General features: G+C 38.4%; 2 protein-coding genes across 2 annotated transcripts; one reads left to right on the top strand and one right to left on the bottom strand.

The window, feature by feature from the left end:
* Window positions 1-330: 330 nt before the first annotated feature.
* Window positions 331-4936, bottom strand: LOC104232397 (metal transporter Nramp6.1-like). Its single transcript, XM_009785583.2, has 13 exons — window positions 4732-4936; window positions 4574-4652; window positions 4383-4423; window positions 4223-4301; window positions 4021-4125; window positions 3567-3676; window positions 1880-2061; window positions 1720-1789; window positions 1465-1638; window positions 1250-1354; window positions 1038-1169; window positions 859-954; window positions 331-749 (listed from the first exon to the last, which is right to left on the bottom strand). Exons 1-13 carry the CDS (start codon window positions 4834-4836, stop codon window positions 420-422), a joined length of 1608 nt encoding a protein of 535 aa, XP_009783885.1. The 5' UTR covers window positions 4837-4936; the 3' UTR covers window positions 331-419.
* Window positions 4937-20750: 15814 nt separating this feature from the next.
* LOC138889906 (uncharacterized) lies at window positions 20751-21392 on the top strand. The gene has a single exon (XM_070173251.1). It carries the CDS (start codon window positions 20751-20753, stop codon window positions 21390-21392), a length of 642 nt encoding a protein of 213 aa, XP_070029352.1.
* The last annotated feature ends 1435 nt before the right edge of the window (window positions 21393-22827 follow it).

Raw genomic sequence — 22827 nt, 5'->3', positions numbered from 1 at the left:
GTGTTAAGTATTGGCTTGCCTTGCAAGTGAAGTTAGGCGCCACCATCACGATTCCTTGATTGGGATTTTGGACCATTACATTTAGGTACTTTCTTGAGACGATGCATTATAATAAATTTTAAGCAATAATCAAAATAAATATTATATTTAAATTGATAATACAATATAATACAATGAGAAACAATCACCCAAGCAAACTGTGAGAATGAAAGTTGGTATGACACCGGAACGGAATTGGATATGCAAGGTTTGGTTGCTTACTCAAGTGATGTGATTCAAGATTTGGGTGATGAACCTAGTTACAAACTAATGCCAAAATCGTGAGATATATGAAGCAGACACCATAACACAGACCCCTTTTATTTTATTTTAGGACAGCACAAAATTAAGAGTGCAAAAAGTTACAATGAGAATTAAACTTATTGTGGCAGTGGGATATCAGCAAGATCCTCTCTATAAGGAACACGATCTACCAATTCCACATTGTTTGTTCCATCTTCCATATAACGTTGAGCATTTGGATTGTCCTTGATTGGGTCAATGTAGGTAACAACTGTGTCTTTTCGAAACATAAGGTAAATCACTGCTAGAATATAGATAGCCATCAACGGAAATACTACGATCCCAATGAACACATTTCCAACTTTAGGCAAATTGTTGTGTATTAGCCAATCTACAAAGGCTGTGGTGAGGTAGTAGATATTGATGCCAATGATTCCTAGCCCAAGTATCCACGAGATCACGATAATCTAAATAATCAAAGAAAACGAAACATTAGTATCCGAGAACCTATCTAGGCAAGCTTTCAGAATCTGTTTATTTTGAAAACCGATTGTGATTATAAGGGCCGTGGCTTACATAAATTGAATTCTTGTGTGGTCCTAACTTGGTGGAACTGCTACTGAATTTGAGCAATGGAATGAGAGCAAATGGAAGTTCAAAAGAAAGTATCATCTGAAAAATGGCCAAAAAAGGTTATTTTTTCCTTTAAAAAATGTAAAAAGGATCTAAGGAAAATAAAAAGCAGTAATATTAACTGAAGCAATAATGATTAGCCTGCCAGCTCCAGATGATCCTCCAATAATTGAAACAACAAGGCTTGGAGTAATAGCAATAAGCCTAGTAATCAAGTTCCTTAACCATGTCTTCATCTTAAGATCCAAGAATCCCTAATTCACACAAAACAATATGATTATTATAAGTTCTGTAATGACAACGAAAAAATGTATTGAAAAATTTGTACACTTACTTGCATGATAAATTGACCAGCATAAGTACCAGTTATGGTAGAGCTTTGTCCCGAGGCTAATAATGCAATAGCATAAACAGTAGAACTTGATTTTCCAAGTACATTCTGCGAATTAAAATTAAACATAGTAATAACCAGATAGTTAATTTATTATATTAAATAAATCATTTTCGAGAAGAGAAAAGAAAATATTCCAGGGCAGGATTGTTGTAAACCTTGAGAAGAAAAGAAGCAGAGTTCAAAGTGATGTCGCTGCAACTATCTTTATTCTCTTGAGAGAGATTGTCAGCTCCGCAAACAGTACCAGAAACAGAGATAACTGCTACATTGATTAGGAACGCCACAAACAGTGCAAATCCACTCTCTATCAAGAAGTATTTACATGCGTCCTGCAAAATTCATCTTTTCCTCTAATTGGAACGTACAAGAAAAACTTTAAATCTGTGCTATATATATATATTCGAACTTACATTAATGCCACGAACCGAGTGTGGTATTTTCCTAGAGAGCACAAGTGCTGAGTGAAGAAAAAGGTTGTGCCTGTAAACATATATAAACAGAGAATTTAGACACACGTACTCACTTTGCACTTAGTCATATAAAATGAGTACTAATTAGTTTGAAACTTACGGCATGACGAGAGCACCCAACAAGGCAATAGCATCAGCGGTGGCGCCATTACCGTTAAGCTTAGGAATGAACATTCCTTTGACTACTTCTTTAGCAGGAGGTTTTACATAACTCATTTCCCCGAAGAAACACGCCGCCATTACGAACACTAGCACTGCTATTAGCAATTCTAGCTTTCTCACCTGCACGGACCAGACAAAGTTTTACATATATATATATATATATATATATATATATATATATAGGAGTGACAAATTAAATGAGAGCTGAGTTAATAAATGGACCGGACCGGACCGGACTAAACTTATGTTGATTAGGTAAGTCATATTTTCTTGAGCTGATTTTGCCATCCCTATTTACATATATAAGATTGAGATAGGATGGTTTGGTCATCAATCAGCTACTTTAATTTCATTTTCAACTTTATTGACGTGATAGAATGTTTGGAAGATACGAAACTCTAGGCTTCTTTAATATCATTTTCGAATGCGAGAAGAATATTCTAACAAATTCAAAGTTAAACCAAAAGTAAGATTCTCAACAGTCATGTTAAAAACAACACTTAGATACATTAATTATTTAAAGAGTTACTATAAAGACAAACTGTACTAGTGGGATTGCGCAGGCGGCTTTAATTATAAATAAAATATTTAAGAAGTTTGATTGAACATATAACTACCAAATTTAATTTAACTAGACTTAGAGTTTCAGAGAAAACGCCTAACTTTTAGTGGAATATTTATGCGAATTATTAACGAGCTCCCCCGAGTGGAATGGTTGAGGTAATTGGTCTCATTATTCAGATTAGGGCTCGCTGGTACTTAAAGTTATTCGCTATACTTGATACGATCTTTGAATGGATAAAAATATAGTTAAAGTTTGGATATATTTGTTTAAAATAATGAGTATTTGAAATTAAAATTGATGGATATGAATTTTATTTGAAAAATTACTAGGCGTTTGAACATAAGAATTGTAAAGTTCGGAGAAATGGTGTAAAAATTTTCAAGTGAAAATGATATTTGAAATTTAGAGTTGTGTTTGGACATAAATTTCAGTTTGGGTTGTTTTTGAAGTTTTGTGAATAATTTGAGTGAAAATTTTGAAAAACAACTTTTTGTAGTTTTTAAAATTTTCGAAAATTTTCAAAATGCATCTTCAAGTAAAAATTGAAAATTTTATGAACAAACACTGATTTCAAAAAAAAAAAGTAAAATTATTTTGAAAAAATCTTCCATCAAATTTGAGTGAAAACTGCAATTTTACTTGAAAACTCCTCAAACAAATGTTTCTAAATATATTATAAAAGCCAAAATGGTAAAGCAAATATTGTGCAAATGTCTAATCAATTTGTGAAGTACATGATAGTGGACCCTACCACATCCTGAATCCTCAGATTCAGTTATGTATCAAACAAAAGTTTTCTCAAAGTAAATTAAAAGTTAAAACATTTCCTTTCTTTTCTTCAAATAATGCATGTCCAAATGCGTACTGAATTTATGAGTTACATGATAGTGGACTCCACCACATCCCTGATTTAGTTACGTGTCAAGACAAAAGTTTTCTATATGTAAATTAAAAGTTAAAACGTTCCTTCTATTTTCTTCTAAACTTTTTGTGGTTGTTTGGGGGGTGATAGAAAAATAAATAAAACAAGAAGGGTCCAACAGCAATTAAGCAAACTTACCCCATATCTCTGCAGGCCAATGAAGAGGAGAGTACTCACACCAGTGCAAAGAACTCCAACCCAAACAGGAATATGGAACAATATATTAAGAGCAAAAGCTGTCCCAATCACTGCCGGAAAGAAGACATAAATAATTTTAATTAAAAAAATTTATTTGATAGATAAAGAATTAGTTAGATAAAGTGACAATGACCTTATTCTTTCAATTTGTTTCTTTAAAATATAGATGCATGTATGGCATATTCATGCATTTATACTCAAACTCTAATAGAACAAACAAAAAAACTGAAGAAAAAAAAAAGTTTATATATATTAAATTTTTAGTACAGAACATTATTGTGATCATAAGTAAACTAATGTTATATTATCTTACTAAAAGATTCCATCATTTCTATTATACAAAAATTATTGACTTCCATTTTTCTTTAATTCATAGAAGGTTTGCAAGTCTTGCCTTCAGGAATATCTGCAGCAATGACAGCAACCTCAGCTAGAATCCACAGACAGTACTTAACAAATATTGGGTATTCAGCCCTGCATAATTCTGATAAATGTTTGCCTGGAAAACAAAAATAGGAGGAAAGAGTTTAATCTTCATATGAAATATGCAAGTAATAAAAGGTGAATGTAAAGTAATGATGTTTAGTCTAACTTACCAGTGCTAACTCCAAGATTAGCAGCAAGTGATTGAATAATAAGAGCAAATATCAATCCAATGAGAATCACCCAAAGAAGCTGAGGATTTTGAGGAACAAGTAAGATATATACATCTAGCTAAAGTTTTGGCCCATACCAAAGTTTATTATTTTTAATTACCTCGTATCCATGGTTTGCTCCTGCTTGCAAATCAGTTTCCACTGTACCATTAATTTGCAACAATATTAACAAGTTATTAGTTTTAAACCAACTGTAAAGAAAAACTACGCATAAATAGTTGAAGTCTTATTAACTTTTTATGTGAGCTAAAAAACTTTGAGGCACGTAAAGAAAGATAAGTGATAACTTACAATTCCCTGGATCAAGATATGCCAAAGAAACAAGGAAACCAGGTCCCACGTATGCAAAGAAATTTTTCCAGCCATGTTTCTACATAATTTTAATGAGAATTTTCAAGATTTCTTGGGAGGATAGTTTTAAAAAAAATAAAAATGGATGAAGTGAAAACCTGGGGCTCGTGATGATCATTATTGGAAGAAGGTAATGGACTCTCAGCTACTGCTACAATTCTCTTGCTTCCTCCATTGACTTGGTTTTGCTGGTGATTCTCCATTCCTTTTACTTTTTCACACACTTTGACTCCTATATTAGCTGTGTTTACTTACTTAGATGAGACTTGGGTATGCAATTCTTGTTATTATTTATAGTGCACTAGTTTGAACACATTGTTGTTCTGATGTCAGGTAAACGAGAAGGCAAGGAAAGGTGTTTGGGATTGGTGGGATCGATGACATGGGGGGATTGGAGCATCGAAAAAAAAATAGATAAATACTTACATCAAAGGAAATAATTTAATTAACCTTAGCACTTAACAACTAATTAAAGTTAATATATATCATTTAACCATTAATTAAGTGAAATATATGTATGTATGAAAGACATATATTTCTCGCATAAATTGACTTAATATAACTATCCATTTGGAAGTAAGTGTGGATGCAAGATTTTTGCTAAGGGGTTCAAAAAGGTCAAGGAGATTATAGCTAGTGAGAATTGAACCAATGACCTTACAAATATTTGGACCGCCTTAACCAATAAGCTATAATTTTAGTCTATATCAAGATGAGAGGTAAAATAAGATTTTACCTTATATATACAATGTAATATTTCGGCAAACTTGATATTATATAGAGGTAAAAATAAGATTTTGCCTTATATATACCATGTAATTTTTCGACCAACTTGAATAGAGGTAAAAATAAGATTTTGCCGAAATCCGTCCCTGGTCATGACGCTGAAAACTTGATTGATTAAATGAACAACATAATACCTGTCCAGATATATAACACTAAGGTGAGTCATGGGACATGCCATAGGTAAGAGAGAGGTCTCTTTCAGGCCTAGATTAGGAAAAGCTATGGGTAATATATAAGGTTTTGTTTTTCCTTTATGTATATAACATTCATTCTAGTGCTAATTAGTACTACTAATATTGTGCTAGTATCATTTTGGCGGATGGTTGGGTTTGACCAGATGTTATTTTTATTAATATTGCTCGACCCAGCCAATAGTTATCAACTGATTTGCTGTTGTATTGGTTGAGTCTCCAATAATATAGGGCATCTCGTGTTTTTCTTTTTTATTTTCCCTTTCATTCTGGTATTAATTAGGCATGGCTTATTTAAGATATTTGATATATAAAGGCCTAAATCCTGAATTATTTGCTAAGTGGACAAACTGAAGATTTTTAAGGCTTAAATAATGGCGACTAATTATACAGATCACCCATCCATTCAAAAATTAAAGAGAAAGAGAAACTAGATTATAGTTTGTCAACCAAAAGTTTACTTATCAGAAGTGGCCCAATGACGATTTTGATACTACTTATAGAATAGAGAGAACTTCATTTATAGTTTATCGGGCAAAACAAATATTATCCGGTAATCCACAAATTGACCCATACAAGTCACAGTCTAAAAATAATGACAAGTGCTAGCCGGAAACTTCACTGAACGAATTCTCTCGCCGGAAAATCCTAGATCTCAGAAGATCTGGACTTTTACCCGTTAAAACAACAGCAAAACGCCGAAAAATCCTAGAATCGGCCAGATCTAAGAAGATCTGGACTTTTACCCGTTAAATCAACATCAAAACAAAAGAAAAAAGGGGTGTGTGCAAGCATCTGTTACCAGCAGCACAGAAAAAACAAAAAGCAAAACAATTGTACAAATGGAGAAAGAAAAGGTGTCCTTGGAGTTGAATATGTTCCCGTACATCAACATATTTCAGTAGCAGCAACCTATAGGGAAGAAGAGGAAAGCGAGAGGAGCAGTGTGTAGCAACGAGATAGACAACCTTGTCTTCTTTCTCTGATTTTCTCTTATAGTTTCTGTAAATATGTAGATAATATTTTGAAGATGTTTGGCTAAAAATTTAAAACTCCGGCGATCTTGTTACCATTTTTGGCAACTGTGAGGCCATGGACGTCGGTGGCTGGTTTCTCAATAAGAGGAAGAACAGAGGAGATGACTATGAAAAAAGTTGAAATATCTACAAAATAGACTGGTATTATACAAAAATTATACAAAATAGACAGTCACTATACAATTTATATACAAATAGATTGTCACTATACAATTTATATACAAATAGAGTGTCACTATACAAAATATATACAACAATACAATGTCATTATATAAAAAATATACTAAATAGACTGTCATTATACAAAATATGTACAAAATAGACTATCACTATATAAAAATATATTAAATAGACTGCCACTATATAATTTATATACAATTAGCTCTCACTATACAAAATATATACAAAATAGACTGTCACTATACAAAATAGACTATTACTATACAAAATATTATACAAAAAATATACAAAAATAGACTGTTACTATACAAAAATTATACAAAAATAGACATTTCGTATATGACATGCATTACATATTTCATTCAATTGTTAGCTAATACTTATCAGATCCAGAAGTACATTTAAAAAGGCAAAAAAGGGTTGCTCTATCGTGCCAGGTGAGGGTCGAACCTGCGACCTTCAACTTAGGAAACAAGAGCTCTAACCACTGAGCTACAGGTGCTTGTGTTGTCATGCTTATTCCTTTCGGCTACTATATGCAATACGTTTGGTCCGAAGGGCCATTTTTTTGTAAGTAAGACAAAACACGGGCTATTAAAAGTTTGAGGGGCTATAGAGGGTAGTTTTCTCTATAGAATATAGTCAACTTTTAGAGTTCTGATCAGTACTTAATTATCTTAGTCATCTCAATTTATAACTAATACATAATAGATTTGAAGTCGGGAGGAGATAAAATGGTAAAAATTTACCCGCACCTGCAGGTGTTTACACCTGGTCAATAAATATATGATACTTGTGGCTTTATTTAAATCAACTATTATTACTTAATCATATTTAATTTCCATGTATTAATATAATAGAAATAGTTTTTACTGCTATAAGAGCGCGCCATCATAACATTAATCAAATATTTTTTTGGATGTATACTAATTACGAAGTACAATTATTTTTGATTTTTCCAAGGCCTTATAAAACGTTGCATATTCTCTCACAATTTTTAGTTGTCCTCGTCTTTCTTCCTTTATATAAGAAACCTCTTTGTATGGATATGCTTTCTAAAAATATTAACCACCAAGTAAATACAAGGAGTTAGGTACCTATAAAACTTAATCCTAGGTCACCCCCTTCTCTCATTTGTTTTTCGCTGATGACCTAACCCTTGTGGGTGAAGCTATAGGAAAACAATTAATACAATTTGCGGATGTATGGAAGATTTTAGTTATGTATCCGGATTAAATATCAACAAAGAAAAATCTAAATTGATCATGTCTAAGAGTTGTAATAAACACACTCAAGACATGGCTACTAAACTTTTGGGATTATCATTAGCAAGACCTTTGGTACATATTTAGGGTTTCCAATGCTGAATAACTTCCCTAAGCACAAAGATTATCAACCATTACTTGACAAAATGCGTGCTAGATTAAACAATTGGAATGCAAGGTGGCTAAGTATGGCGGGGAGGTGCACACTTATGACATCTATTTTAAATACGTTGTCAAACCACTTAATGCAAATAAGTCTACTTTCCACCAAAACACTTCAAGAAATGGACAAAATTCAGAGAGATTTCCTTTGGGGGACTACGCGGGAAAAGAAAAAAATTCACCTTATTGGATGGAATATGGTTACCAACACAAAGACTAATGGTGGTTTGGGCATTAAGAAAGCAAAATATAAAAACATGACCCTCTTAACAAGCTTGGCATTGAGGATCCTTACTAATACAACCTCCCTATGGGCTAAAACTCTTATAAGTATTTATGGGAAAAGTAAGAGAATTAATGGCTCTTCAAACACTTGGAAAAGTCTCCTCAAGGGTTGGACAATTTGTAATAAGGGCATTAGGTGGCCAATTGATAGAAATTCCCAGATGAATGTTTGGGACTCAAACTGGATCCCAAACATTCAAAGTCTTCGTAATAATATTTCAGGACTGTTAAATCAAAATGAAGATAAGTTAACAATTAATGATATTTGGGATAATAAGGGTTGGAATTTAGAAAAAAATATCTTTTGACCTGCCTCAAGTAGTCACGAACAGTATTAATGCTTTAAATCCCAAATGCCAAGTCCATCACCCCAACAATCTTATTTGGAGTCTTAACCCTAGCGGTATATTCTCTACTGCCTCTTGCTATAACCTAATTGAGGAACAAACACCATATACCCTTACCTCAGATGACTGATGGCGCTCCTCAGTGTGGGAAGACTCGTCAAGCAGACCAAAAGGTAAAGTCAGACCGCTCATCACAAACGGGACTTCTCGAGACACTACATGCCCAAGAAAGATCTTGGGAAAGTGTTTCCCTTAACTTCATCACAGGATTGTCCAAAGTCGGAAACCTTGCATCCATCTTGGTTGTAATAGAACGGTTTTCCAATTATACAACCTTCATAGCATCCCCACAAAACATATCAGCAAAAGATACAACTTGACTCTTCTTCTCGCACATTGTCAAATATTGGGGCCTGCCCAAAGACATCGTTAGTGGTTGCGGCTCCCGCTTTACTAGCAACTTCTGGATCCATCTCTTTTAAGTGCTTCGGGTCAAAATTGAATCACAGCTCAAACTTCCATCCACCATTAGATGACCAGACGGGACGGTTCTATGACATGTTAGAGGAATATCTTCGGCACTTTGCAATCGGATCACAACAGCATTGGGTGAAGCTTTTGGATGTTGATCAACTGTGTTTCAATTATCAAAAGATCCCTAGTACAAACAAAATCACTTTTGAAATTATTACCGGACAACAATCGCTTCTGCCGCAAATGGTGAATGCATCAACCATGCCGAAATTTCCTCGAGCTGCCAACTTCTCAAGGGAATGGGAGCGCAATTTGGAGGTAGTGCGGAGATATCTCGTCAGAGCCCAAGAGCGGGCAAAAAGGTTCGCTGATCAGAATCTTTGATTTGTCCAACACCAAGCAGGAGACAAAGTAATGCTAAACATCCCAAGGCGGTACTTGTTCGTAGAGAGGACCCATGACCCTCGCCTACTGCAAAAACACATTTGGCCCATGTCCATTAAAAGACGCATTGAGAAATCCACATACTAGGTTGCCATCCCAGCCTGGTGGAAGATCCATCCGGTCTTCCATGTCAGTCACCTGAGATCTCTTCAGAAAGACATAGAACTTCATTCATAAAGACAACTCACAAGACAGAGGGGAACAGACCTCACAACCAACAAGAACCTGATCAATCATCATCCTGCAGGTAAGGCTCTGAGGACATCGCTAACTCAAGTGGGGGAGATTGTTATGGGCGGCTTTCAAGCCATGCCCCATGACCCCTTGGATGCACCCCATGGCGCCCTGGTAAGCCTCCCAATGCCTAGTGCCATGGTCGGCCCCGTGGTCTCGGCAGTGGCAATAGAAAGCGTGCATGTGCCTCTGTTACCCCACTGATAACCCATGCCAGCGCCCAGCGGCTGGCAGATGCCAACAGCTCTGCGCGCACATACAATGTTGGGCACACAGTTCATGATGATGCCAACAGTGACGCGCACGCAGATCCTGATGCCTTGCCAGCGGTCAGCCGCAGGCTGACTCCAAATAGTGTCGCGCATGCCGACAGCACTGCGCGCACAGATCCTGATGCGAAAGACAAAGTTGCTGCCAACGGACCTATTTTCTGCCTTGTAGAAAACTAAGTCTTTTTCACTGTAAATATAGAGTATTTTTAATTCATGTACTTCCATTATGTTTTTCTAGCTTAGTTAAGTCTAGTCGTGTAATTTTGGATTATTTTTTTAAGCATTATTAGGGGGGGATCGAGCAATCAAACTTTCTAGCAAGCAAACATTTCTCTGTACTGGTCTCTCTCCCCCTCGACACTACGTAGCCTTTTGTAATAGCTTTCATTAATACAATCAAGCTTTCATTCTCAATTCTCATTTCCCTTTTCGTAATTGCTCTTGACATTGGTTTTCCCGTACCACACTGATGATCTCGTCTAGCATACGGAGGAACCTCAGTTGGCGGACAACAACCGTACTGACATCGGTTGCTTAGCCTTACATCGCCCTTCCAAAGAACCTCAGGAAAGCGCCGCGTAACAGTTGGTATCAGAGCCTAGGCTCGACATCGGATGAGAAAACATATTGCCATTACCACCATTTCTGACCATGGTGAATCATGGGGACCGCATTGCCGCCCTCGAAGATATGGTTGACATATTACGACCCATCGTGGATAAGGTCCCTGAACTAATAACCAGCCTAGTGCAAAGATTAGACGACCTGGACCGCAGAATGCTCCAGACCGAAGTTGACATAACAAACATTAGTCATGACTCTAAAGGAGACAGTCAAACGGCAGCCATAGAGGCAGCCGAGATTTATGGCAAATTCGAGGACCTTCAACAGGAGCGCGCCGAGGATTTAGCCCATAGAGAACAAGAGGCAGACAGGGTGACTACCATGCAGCAAACCATAGACCAACTGACAGGACAACTCAATGTTGTCAATGCCGCTCTACAAAGTATACTTTGAGGAGGCAAAAACCAGATCATGGGTACTGTGAACCTCGCCCTTGTGCCACAAAAGCTAAAAATTCTGGAGCCAAAGGCATACAATGGATCTCGGGATGCCAAAGAAGTGGAAAACTTCATCTTCGATATTGAACAATACTTTGATGCCGAGGGCGAATTGGAAGAAAGCAAAAAGGTAGAAACTACTGCCATGTATCTTCAGGGTGATGCTAAACTCTGGTGGCGAGTGAAATACGAAAACATCAAGGCCGAGAAAGATACTCTCAAGACATGGGCAGAACTGAAGGCAGCCATACGCCTGCAGTTCTTCCCCGAGAACGTGGAGTACAATGCACGGAGAAAGCTACAGGAACTCCGCCAGACCAGGTCAGTGCGGGATTACATGCGGGAATTCTCCGCGCTCATGCTAAAAATACGGGATATGGTTGAAAAAGACAAGCTCTTCACATTCCTAGAAGGTTTGAAACCCCATGCCTGTATGGAGCTGCAAAGACAAAGGGTAGATACCCTCCCCAAGGCGATCCAAGCTGTTGAATGCCTAGCGGATTATCACATGGAAACTCAGAAGGATAGGCCTCAGCCGCTTGTCCGAGGGAATTACAACAGGAGCCAGCATAGCAATGGTAGCCCTAGAAGAAGTGGGGGAGATCGAACTGCAACCATATCACGGACTCCTTCCTCAAGCAGTAATAGTGCTGCATCCGTCAACAACAATCAGGGGAGAAAACCCCCTTTAGAATGCCGCCATTGCGGTGGGACACATTGGAATAATGAATGTCCATAGATACAAATTAATGCTCATCAGACTGTTGAGGATGAGTCAGATGATGCCTCGGGCAAAGCAAAACAAGTAGGTGCCTTCAATGCAATTGTTGGTTCCATTCCTAATACCTTAGCGGGAACCAGTACTGGTATCCCTAAGAAGTACTCATGCCCAATTGCCAAGAAAGGGAAAAAGAAGGCGGATGAGAGGCCTCCTCCTACCCAAGAGAGGACCTTAATGTTCGTCGAAATGAAAGTTAACGGCGAACCCATCCGGGCAATGATCGACACAGGTGCTACCCACAACTACTTAGCATCAACTCAGGTGAAGCGCCTCGGTATAGTGGTACAAAAGAGTAAGGGTCATGTCAAGGCTATCAACTCACCACCCCAGCCAGTGGGTGGAATAGCCAAAGAAGTGCCCATGAAGCTTGGACCTTACGAAGGAAGATTCAACCTACGCGTCGCAATCATAGATGACTTTGAACTCATAGTGGGGTTGGAATTTCTGAGGCAACCCAACACCATACTCGTACCATATGACAACATGCTCCTGATGATGAGAGAAAATGGGGCCAAGCCCCGCATCATACCGTGCATGCCCATAAAAATGGCCGTTGAAAACATCTCGGCCATGCAGCTGAAGAAGGGAGTCAAAAGACATGAACCTACGGTTCCAGCTACCCTTTACAACAAGAATCAGAAGTCATATCATCGGCCTCAGATGACTGATGGCACTCCTCAGTATGGGAAGACTCGTCAAGTAGACCAAAAGGGCAAGTCAGACCGCTCATCACAAACAGGACTTCTGGAGACACTACATGCCCTAGAAAGACCTTGGGAAAGTGTTTCCCTTAACCTCATCACAACATTTCCCAAAGTCGGAAACCTTGCATCCATCTTGGTTGTAATAGATCGGTTTTCCAATTATACAACCTTCATAGCAGCCCCACAAAACATATCAGCAGAAGATACAACTCGACTCTTCTTCTCTCACATTGTCAGATATTGGGGCCTGCCCAAAGATATCGTTAGTAGTCGCGCCTCCCAGTTCACTAGCAACTTCTAGACCCATCTTTTTAAGTGCTTCGGGTCAAAATTGAATCACAGGTCAAACTTCCATCCACCATCAGATGACCAGATGGGACGGTTCTATGACATGTTGGAGGAATATCTTCGGCACTTTGCAACCGGATCACAATAGCATTGGGTGAAGCTTTTGGATGCTGGTCAACTGTGTTTCAATTTTCAAAAGAGCCCCAGTACAAACAAAAGCGCTTTTGAAATTATTACCGGACAGAAACCATTTCTCCCGCAAATGGTGAATGCATTAACCATGCTGAAATCTCCTCAAGCTTCCAACTTCTTGAGGGAATGGGAGCGCAATTTGCAGGTAGTGCGGAGCTATCTCGTCAAAGCCCAAGAGCGGGTGAAAAGGTTCGCTGATCAGAATCTTTGCTTTGTCCAACACCAAGCAGGAGACAAAGTGATACTAAAAATTCCAAGGCGGTACTTGTTCGCAGAGAGGACCCATGACCCTCGCCTACTACAAAAATACATTGGGCCGCTGTCCATTATAAGACGCATTGGGAAAGCCACATACCAGGTTACCATCCCAGCCTGGTGGAATATCCATCTAGTCTTCCATGTCAGTCGTTTGAGATCTCTTCGGAAAAACATGGAACTTCATTCACAAAGACAACTCACAAGATAGAGGAGAACAGACCTCACAGCCAACAAGAGCCTGATCAATCATCATCTTGCAGGTAAGGTTCCAAGGACGTCGCCAACTCAGGTGGGGGAGAATGTCATGGGCGGCTTTCCATCCATGCCCTATGACCCCTTAGACGCACCCCATGGCGCCCTGACAAGCCTCCCAATGCCTAGTGCCATGGTCGGCCATGTGGTCTCGGCAGCGCCAAGTGACAAGTGTGCATGTGCCTCTGTCGCCCCACCGATAGCCCACGCCAGCGCCCAACGGTTGGCAGATGCCAACAGCTTAACGCTCATAGACAATGCTAGGCGTACAGTTCATGATGATGCCAACAACGCCGCGCGCGCCGACCGCACTGCGCGTGCAGATCCTGATGCGAAAGACAAAGTTTCTATCAATGGACCTGTTTTCTGCCTTGTAGAAAACTAAGTCCTTTTCACTGTCAATATAGAGTAGTTTTATTTCATGTACTTCCATTATGTTTATCTAGCTTAGTTAAGTCTAGTTTTGTAACTTTGGATTATTTTTTTAAGCATTATTAGGAGGGACCAAGCAATCAAACTTTCTAGCAAGCAAACATTTCTCTATACTGGTGTCTCTCCCCCTCAACACCGCGTAGCCTTTTGTAATAGCTTTCATTAATGCAATCCTGCTTTCATTCTCAATTCTCATTTTCATTTCCGTAATTGCTCTTGACATTGGTTTTCCCGTACGGCACTAACAATCTCGTCTAGCGTACGGAGGGGACCTTAGTTGGCGGACAGCAACCGCACTAACATCGGTTGCTTAGCCTTATGTCGCCCTTCCAAGGAACCTCAGGAGGGCGCCACGTAACAGTACTAATGACAATGTTAACGGGCATTAACCCTACCTATGTTTTAATATAAGTACCTTTTTCATGCTAAAAAAAACCTCTTCCCTTCTTCCCAATATATTACCGAGAATTAGTATACATACTTAGTTCTTGCATCTCCTCATTCTCTCTAGGAAGAGAAGGAATAGTAATTTCGTCATCATTTTCCGGTCATAACTCCGGCGGCCGGTGGTGGACTTAACCAAACTTGGTGTCAAAAGATACATATTTTCTCTATGAATAACATCCAATTGGTTTCAACGTCAGATCTATAGACAATTTTTATAGATCTTAATTTCTTTTCCACAAGTTACTGTAGCAGACATTTTTCTACACTCAGTTTTGCTACTGCTCAGTGCTTTGGCAATAATCTTCAGCGCCTGACTTGTTGTATTGTCGATGTGATCTCTATATGGATTGTGGTTGAAATACATATTTGTAGGAGTGTGGAAGATCTGTTTCGTTCACTTGCATTTGAGCGACCTTCAGAAATACAGCATTGAGAGCAGCTTCCTCTTGGTCGGTCATGGCCAAGCTGGCCGGCGACCAGCTAGCAACAATGGCTGGTCAGCCACCCCAAGCAACCTCCACCATCCCCAACAACATTGCATCAATACCCAAGCCCCTAGATTTTTCGAATATTCTGAAACCAACTGTGATCAATGCAGCAGGGTAAGGATCAGCGACAAAACAGTCTACTATTGATCCTATACCACAACGTCAAGTAGTCATATTACAAGGACAACCAATGGTTTCTTTTACTGAAGCAGAAGTTGATCGAATAAACATGATCGAAGGCTTACAGCATGCAATAGTTTGCAAATTCTCATATGGGTGGCCAGAAATTGCTGAATTAAGACGAATTGTGCCGCAACAATATGGAATTGAAGGAGACTGTAAAATAGGCTACCTTTGTGACAGACATGTGTTAATACGAATGTCGTTATGGCAAGACTTTGTTGAATTTTCGTCGAAGGGTGTGTATTATGTTAAAGACAAATATGGACAGGAATACCAATTGAGAACCTTGATATATGATGCTAAATTCAAAGCAGGAGAGGAAACACCTAAGGTAATGGCGTGGATTTCATTTCCAAATTTGTTACCAACCTACTTTGTTAAAGAATGCTTTTTTTCTTTGGCTTCTGCTGTGGGAAAGCCACTTCACCTGGATTTGGCCACGATTAATAAGACAAGGCCAAGTTGTGCCAAAGTTAAGGTCTTACTTAATCTCCTAGATAATCTTCCTACGAAGGTGCGAATGGACATCCTCAATGAAATGTCAGGAACTGTTAGAACTGAATGGGTTACTGTTAGGTATGAGTACCTACCAAAGTATTGCAAAGAGTGCAAGATACAAGGACATGACATGTTTGAATGTTGGAGAATTCACCCCGAATTAATGGAAAGCAAAAAAGACAAACAAAAGATTGCTAAAGAAGCCGTGGTTTAAAATCAAAATGAAAATGAAATACACAATGCTCCAATGATGATTCTTACTAGTGGAAAAGTCGTAGGTAATGTCAAGCATCAATGGAAGGAAGTTAGAAATAACAGAGGACAGAACAAGGGTAAACAAAGCGAAAATAATTATGCAAACGACACTACTGGGAAGGAAATTAGTCCGGTCAATAATGAAGCAACACAACAGGTACAAACAACAAACAAATTTTCTCTGTTGGAGGTTGAAGAAGGTGCAGTTAACGAATTCAATCAATTAGATGTAGTGGAGCAGACACATTGTCAAAACGATCTTGTATCTAAGGATAATGCTTCAACTGGAAATTTGAACCCAGATGCTCATGCTTTTAATCCAAACAATAATGCGACTGTGGCTTCACTCGCTGGTAACAGCTGTAATGCTACTGGAGGTGGAAAAGGAATGAATCATATAGCCGAGTTATTTAATCTTGCAGCATTTAGAACAAAAGATGTTAGCAATGGGGAATCGACATCCGATGGGGTACGAAAAAATTATCCTAATAGTGTGGTAGGTGTAAACACCTCTTGTCAAGAGATCCCATCAAAAGACACAAGGGTAGATGTAGAGTTGGCCCAAAATGCAGACAAAGTAAATACAACTGATGCAATAACAAGGCAGGAAGAGGAGATAACCAGAGACAATGACCAAGTGGAAGATACTGATTTTGAACTTTTTAAAAGCATTGATAAAATAAAGTGGAATGGAAATAAATTGTGGTCAAACCAACCTGAGGAAGATGCAGCAGAGGGAGAAATTGCAGATGGAATGGCAAGCGACAAGGAAAGAGGAGGGGAAACAAATAACGAAGAGGATGAAAGTGTAAACGCAAAAAAACAAAGAGACACAAAATGCTAAAATCCAGATTTCTCCAAGTGCAGAATTAATCCCTGATAAAGCAGGATTGTGTAATGATGAGGACCCTGGTGGAACAATAGCAGGTATCAACAAGTCTGAGCAGAATAAATCAAAACAAAAGAGTGCAGAAGATAGTACTGCTAAAACAAAAAACACTGCTAAGGATCCAGGTAAGCAAGAAACAACTGTGAAGGATGTTGTGCAGAATGCAGAAAAGAATATTGTTACATTGAACTCTGGCCAGCTACAACATGTAAATAGCTCTGCAAATAAAAAGCTGAATAATGTGAAGAGAAGTACAGATTTATTTTTTTCTGAAAATACAAAGAAAATTGACTTACCAATTGATCAGACAAATAGGGATTTGGATGAGGAGTCAACAACACAAAATTTCCTCAATGTGGCTAAGCAAGGTGATTTATCACCTAGGCACATTGAGCGGGTAAAATCTGCAGCTAAAGTAAAGAAAAAACAAGCAAAAGAAACATTCACAGTTCCAGCAGGAGGTATACAAACTAGAAGAACACTTTCTAAACCCAAAGATCAATGATGAAGGCAATTATATGGAATGTGAGGTCTGTTAATACAATGCATGCATTTGAAAGATTGATCACAATGCATAGACAACATCACTTTGAATTTATAGGGATTGTTGAACCTATGCAACAGTCTAACAAGATGGAAAACTACAGAAGACAGATAGGCTTGGCCCAAGCAGTAGTGAATGTCTCAAACAAAATTTGGGCTTTCATTGATGAAGTTTTTGATCTGGATATTTTGTATAACATGACACAGCAGATTACACTGAGATTATTCCATACAGAAACACATGTCGAGCTCACTCTCACATTGGTATATGCAAAATGTGATGTTATTGAAAGAATAGAATTATGGGATTCACTCTATGCAATGGCTTCTGACATGACAGTATCATGGCTTGTGGGAGGTGATTTTAATGTAATTTGGGATGAAGAGGAGAAATTTGGTGGATTACCTGTATCATTAAATGAGGTTGATGATTTTAGGCACTGCATCAATACCTGCAATTTGACTGATTTGGGCTTCAAAGGGAGCATTTACACATGGTGGAATGGTAGATCAGAGGAAGACTGTATTTTCAAGCGGCTGGATAGATGTTTTGGTAACATAGAATTTCAACAGACTTTCCCGGGGGTAGAGGTGTCACATTTGTCTAAAATTGGATCTGACCATTGTCCTATGCTATTAAAATGTGATACTGAGTCTCTCACTATCAAGAAATCATTCAGATTTCTTAACTTCTAGGTACAACATGCATCATTCAAAGATTTGGTAAAGGAAAATTGGAAGGCTGACTTTACTGCTAATCCTTTTGTGACCTTTAATCATAAATTAAAGAAGCTTAAGAAAGCCTTGTCTACTTGGAGTAAAGCTACCTATGGAGATATTTTTCAGAAAATTGCTAGCCTAGAAGAAGTGGTCCTAGTTCATGAAAGACAATTTGAGCTTTCTCCTACTCAAATGAACAGACAAAGGTTGCATAAGGTTTAAGCTGAAATGATAAAATACTTGGCATTGGAAGAACAATTTTGGAGACAAAAGGCCGGAATGGCTTGGTTTAAGGATGGTGATCGAAACACAAGATTTTTTCATGCGCAAGTTAATGGAAGAAGGAAAAGGTTAAAACTCACCAGAATTCAAGACAGTCTTGGAAATTGGGTGGAAGAGAATGATCAGATTACAGCAGAAGCAGTAAAATTCTACTAGGAGCAATTCAGGGAAGATACAATTCCAACAACTTTTCACATAATTGATCATATCCCATCTATGGTAACTATGGAACAAAATGAGAAGCTAAACAGCAATCCCACTCGAGGGGAAATCAAGCATGCAGTTTTTGGGTTGAATGGAGATTCAGCAGGAGGGCCAGATGGTTTTACCGGACTTTTCTACCAATCTTGCTGGGAGATTATAGGTGAAGACATTGTGCAAATGGTATTATCCTTCTTCTGTGGACAACAACTTCCCAAAAGTGTGACCCACACAAATTTAGTCTTGTTGCCAAAAAAGAAAGAAGTCAGTACCTTTTCAGACTTATGCCCGATAAGTCTTAGCAATTTTGTCAACAAAGTCTTTTCAAGAGTAGTTCATGACAGAATGGTGGGTATATTACCAGGCTTAATATCAGAGGAGCAAGCAGGGTTTATGAAGGATAGAAGCATAGTGGAAAATATTTTGCTAACTCAGGAGATAGTCACAGATATGAGGCTCAGAACTAAAGTTGGTCCTAATGTTGTGATCAAACTCGATATGACGAAAACATATGATAGGTTGTCATGGTTATTTCTTACTAAAGTGCTGAGGAAAATGGGATTCTCTGAAAGGTTTATTGGATTGGTATTTAATTTGGTTGGAAATAATTGGTATTCAGTTCCAATAAATGGACAGCCATATGGTTTTTTCAAATCATCGAGGGGAGTAAAGCAAGGGGATCCATTGTCTCCGACACTTTTTATTCTGGCTGCTGAAGCTTTGTTAAGGGGATCGAATTCTCTGCATACAAGCCTGTACTTTTGTGGCTTTGGAATGCCTAAATGAAGCCCAAAAATCAATCATCTTGCATACGCAGATGACACCATAATCTTCAGTTCTTCTGATGCAACTTCTCTTCGACTCATCATGGAGATCCTACAAGTATATGAAAATGCATCAGGCCGGCGGGTTAATAAAGGTAAATCTGTTGTATATATTCATCACTTGGTAGATCAAGAAGTAGTAAGAAAAGTAGAGAGGACTACTGGAATTGGTAGGCAGGACTTCCCCTTCACCTATCTGGGATGCCCAATTTTCTATGCTAGGAGGAAGATGGAGCACTATCAAGGATTGTTGACCAAAGTCCTTGACAAATTGCAAAGCTGGAAAGGTAAACTTCTATCCATTGGGGTAGAGCAGTCTTAATAACTAATGTCTTACAGAGCATGCCCATTCACTTGTTATCCGCTGTCAATCCTCCTAACTATGTTATTAACAAGCTTCATAAGATGTTTGCACAATTCTTTTGGATTAGTTCTGTGGGTGGTACTAGTAGGCACTGGTCTTCTTGGAACAATCTGTGTATACCATATGAAGAAGGAGGCATTGGATTTAGATCTCTACATGATGTAGCTAAGGCACTTTTCTGCAAGCTCTGGTGGTTTTTCAGGACTAAACCAAGCCTTTGGAGTTCTTTTATGAGCCAGAAATATTGTAAAAAAATGAATTCTGTGGTAGTGCCCTGGAAGAGAGGTTCTCATGTCTGGAGAAAAATGATTGAATGCAGAGAATTAATTGAACATCAAATTTTCTGGCAACCTAGAATGGGCTCATCATTATCCTGGTATGACAATTGGACAGGGATGGGTGCTTTATACTTTCTTGTTCCTGCAGATTTTGCGATTGATGATAACATACACAATGTTAGTAATGTGGGTGAGGATGGTCGATGGAATGTGGAAAGGCTATTGGAGGTCTTACCAGAGGAGTTTGTAACACATATCATTGAGAGAGTTAAGCCTCCAGTTATATCCAATGATTTAGATGTTCCTTTTTGGATGCTAGAAACAAAGGGTAATTTCATTGTAAAGTCAGCATGGGATTATTTAAGGAGGAGGGAGGATCCTAGAAGAGCATATTGTTGATTTGGGTTAAAGGTTTGCCTTTTAAAATTGCTTTCTTTATGTGGAAAATATGGAAAGCAAAGCTGCCTCTTGATGACTTCATGCGCAGATTAGGCTATTCAATGGCATCTAAGTGTTGGTGTTGTGCAGAACCAAATGAAGAAACACTAACACACCTATTCTATACAGCAAATGCAGCAAGGATAGTGTGGAAAATTTTCCTTAACAGGGCAGGAATAGCAACGGAGGGACTGAATTTGCATAAGGCAATAACAAAGTGTTGGACAACACCTGTACTGCCAAGAATTAAACCAATACTACAAGCCCTACCTTCGTGTATCTGTTGGAAATTATGGAAAAGGAGAAATAGCTTAAAACATGGTGAAGTTGTATCTGTTAGTCGAGTTATTTATCAGGTGTCCAACACATTACAATCACTCATAAAACTGAGAAAACCAGGACTGCATGTTCCACATAAATGGCAGGACATGTTATTGGTGCTCGAGAATTATACTCCTAAACTGAAATTTGAGAAAGTGCTTTGGGAGTTTCCATTGGAAGGTTGGATTAAAGCTAATACTGATGGTGCACCTAGAGGCAATCCGGGAAGAAGTTCGATTGGGGTGTGCTTGAGAGATGAATATGGTGATGTTCAGTATGCTGCAGGTAGGGAAATTAATGAGGGCTCAAACAATGAAGCTGAAGCTGAAGCAATGGTGGAGGCATTGAGAATATGCAGGTCATTGAATTACTCTAACATATAGCTACAAACTGACTCGTTGTTACTGAAAAATATAATAGATAGCATATGGAAACCTCCATGGAAAATTGTGGAACAAGTGGAGGAAATAAGGAGATTGAAGGAGAGATGCAACCTAAAGAATATCACATGTTTTCAGAGAAGGGAACAAGCTGGCAGATCACCTAGCAAACTATGCATTGGATTTTGGTCCTATTGAAGTGTATCATTTTAGAGATCTGGACAATCAAAGCAGGAAGATAGTAAATGAAGATAAATCACAATGCACGTATATCAGAGTGAAGGTTTCAATGAGCTAAAGGATGCAACAAAGGGGATCAGTGCTATTACCAAAATCAGATCACAGAATATTCTATTACTGATAGATAGAGAAGGAGTTCTGGTGTTTCTTGAAGCGAATCTCTCTTTTTCTGCAAGCAGTACTTCTGAAAAGGATGGGATTGGTTCTCAAACTGGAAAGATGTATATGATAATGTCTTACCTTACTGAAGAACTACAGATGGTAATATCAATGCTATGCATTCAATCAACTGGAAGGACACTAAAAGGTAACACTAGAATATCAAGGAGAAAAATCAAGTTACAGGCAGCCAAAGATTTTGGAGAATTAACTAAACTTAACGTGCAGCAAAACAAAAGAAGTTATAAAGTGGTAATACTGATCGATGTTCAAATGCACATGGATGTCGACACAGATTTTGATACTGTGTATGCATTTTTGTCAAGTTCAAGAATAAAGCTTGGGAACATAATTCTTAAAAGATGAGTTGGGCATCATACCAACTTGAAATATGGGACAATGTGCTTCTTAAGTATGCAAGGCTGGTTCACATGGGGGAGAACACACGAATCAATGGATAAAAGAAACAATTTTTTTGGCTCTAAAAATAGGCTGAATAATTTCTGCTTTCATGAGGCCCGAGGACCAAGCATGTTTCAATTGGACATGACGAGATTTAGAAACGAAAACTGAGAATCTCTATGGAATGGCTCAGTCTCATATGCAACTTCACACAACCATCACGTGATATTCAAGACAACTGGACAAAAGATAGTCAAATGTCTGATAAAGTTCAGTTGGCCAGAGGAACTTTTGCGTTACTTTTGGTTAAAAGCTTTGGATTGCTCTAACGCACGCCTTCTTCGTAGGGAAACTAACAACGTTGGACCACTTTGGGAGGAGGAAATAATGCCTCTAAACAAACAAGCGTGCAGGTCATTAACAGGGGACATGGCACGCAGTGATATCTGGACCATTGGGATTTTAGATGAGAGCACTGAAGAGATTAATTTGGTCAAAAGAATGGGGCAAAGTTTGAGCATATCAGTAGAAGACATGTGTGTGGGACACAATACAACATACACGACCCAATTTTTTGAGACTTTCAAGAATGTTTTTGGCTGCAAATATCTCTCTCCACAAATGATATCTAGAAATA

This window comes from Nicotiana sylvestris, chromosome 4, assembly GCF_000393655.2.
Source record: "Nicotiana sylvestris chromosome 4, ASM39365v2, whole genome shotgun sequence".
Taxonomy (NCBI): Eukaryota; Viridiplantae; Streptophyta; class Magnoliopsida; order Solanales; family Solanaceae; genus Nicotiana; species Nicotiana sylvestris.
Note: the sequence above shows the minus strand (reverse complement) of the source record. Positions and strands in the feature narration are given on the sequence as shown.

Coding starts and splice junctions, on each gene's coding strand:
- LOC104232397 (XM_009785583.2), bottom strand. CDS start 4,836: ATGGAGAATCACCAGCAAAACCAAGTCAATGGAGGAAGCAAGAGAATT. Junction 4,653..4,731: donor ATGATCATCACGAGCCCCAG/GTTTTCACTTCA, acceptor AAAATTATGTAG/AAACATGGCTGGAAAAATTT. Junction 1,790..1,879: donor TTGGGTGCTCTCGTCATGCC/GTAAGTTTCAAA, acceptor ATATGTTTACAG/GCACAACCTTTTTCTTCACT.
- LOC138889906 (XM_070173251.1), top strand. CDS start 20,751: ATGGCATCTAAGTGTTGGTGTTGTGCAGAACCAAATGAAGAAACACTA.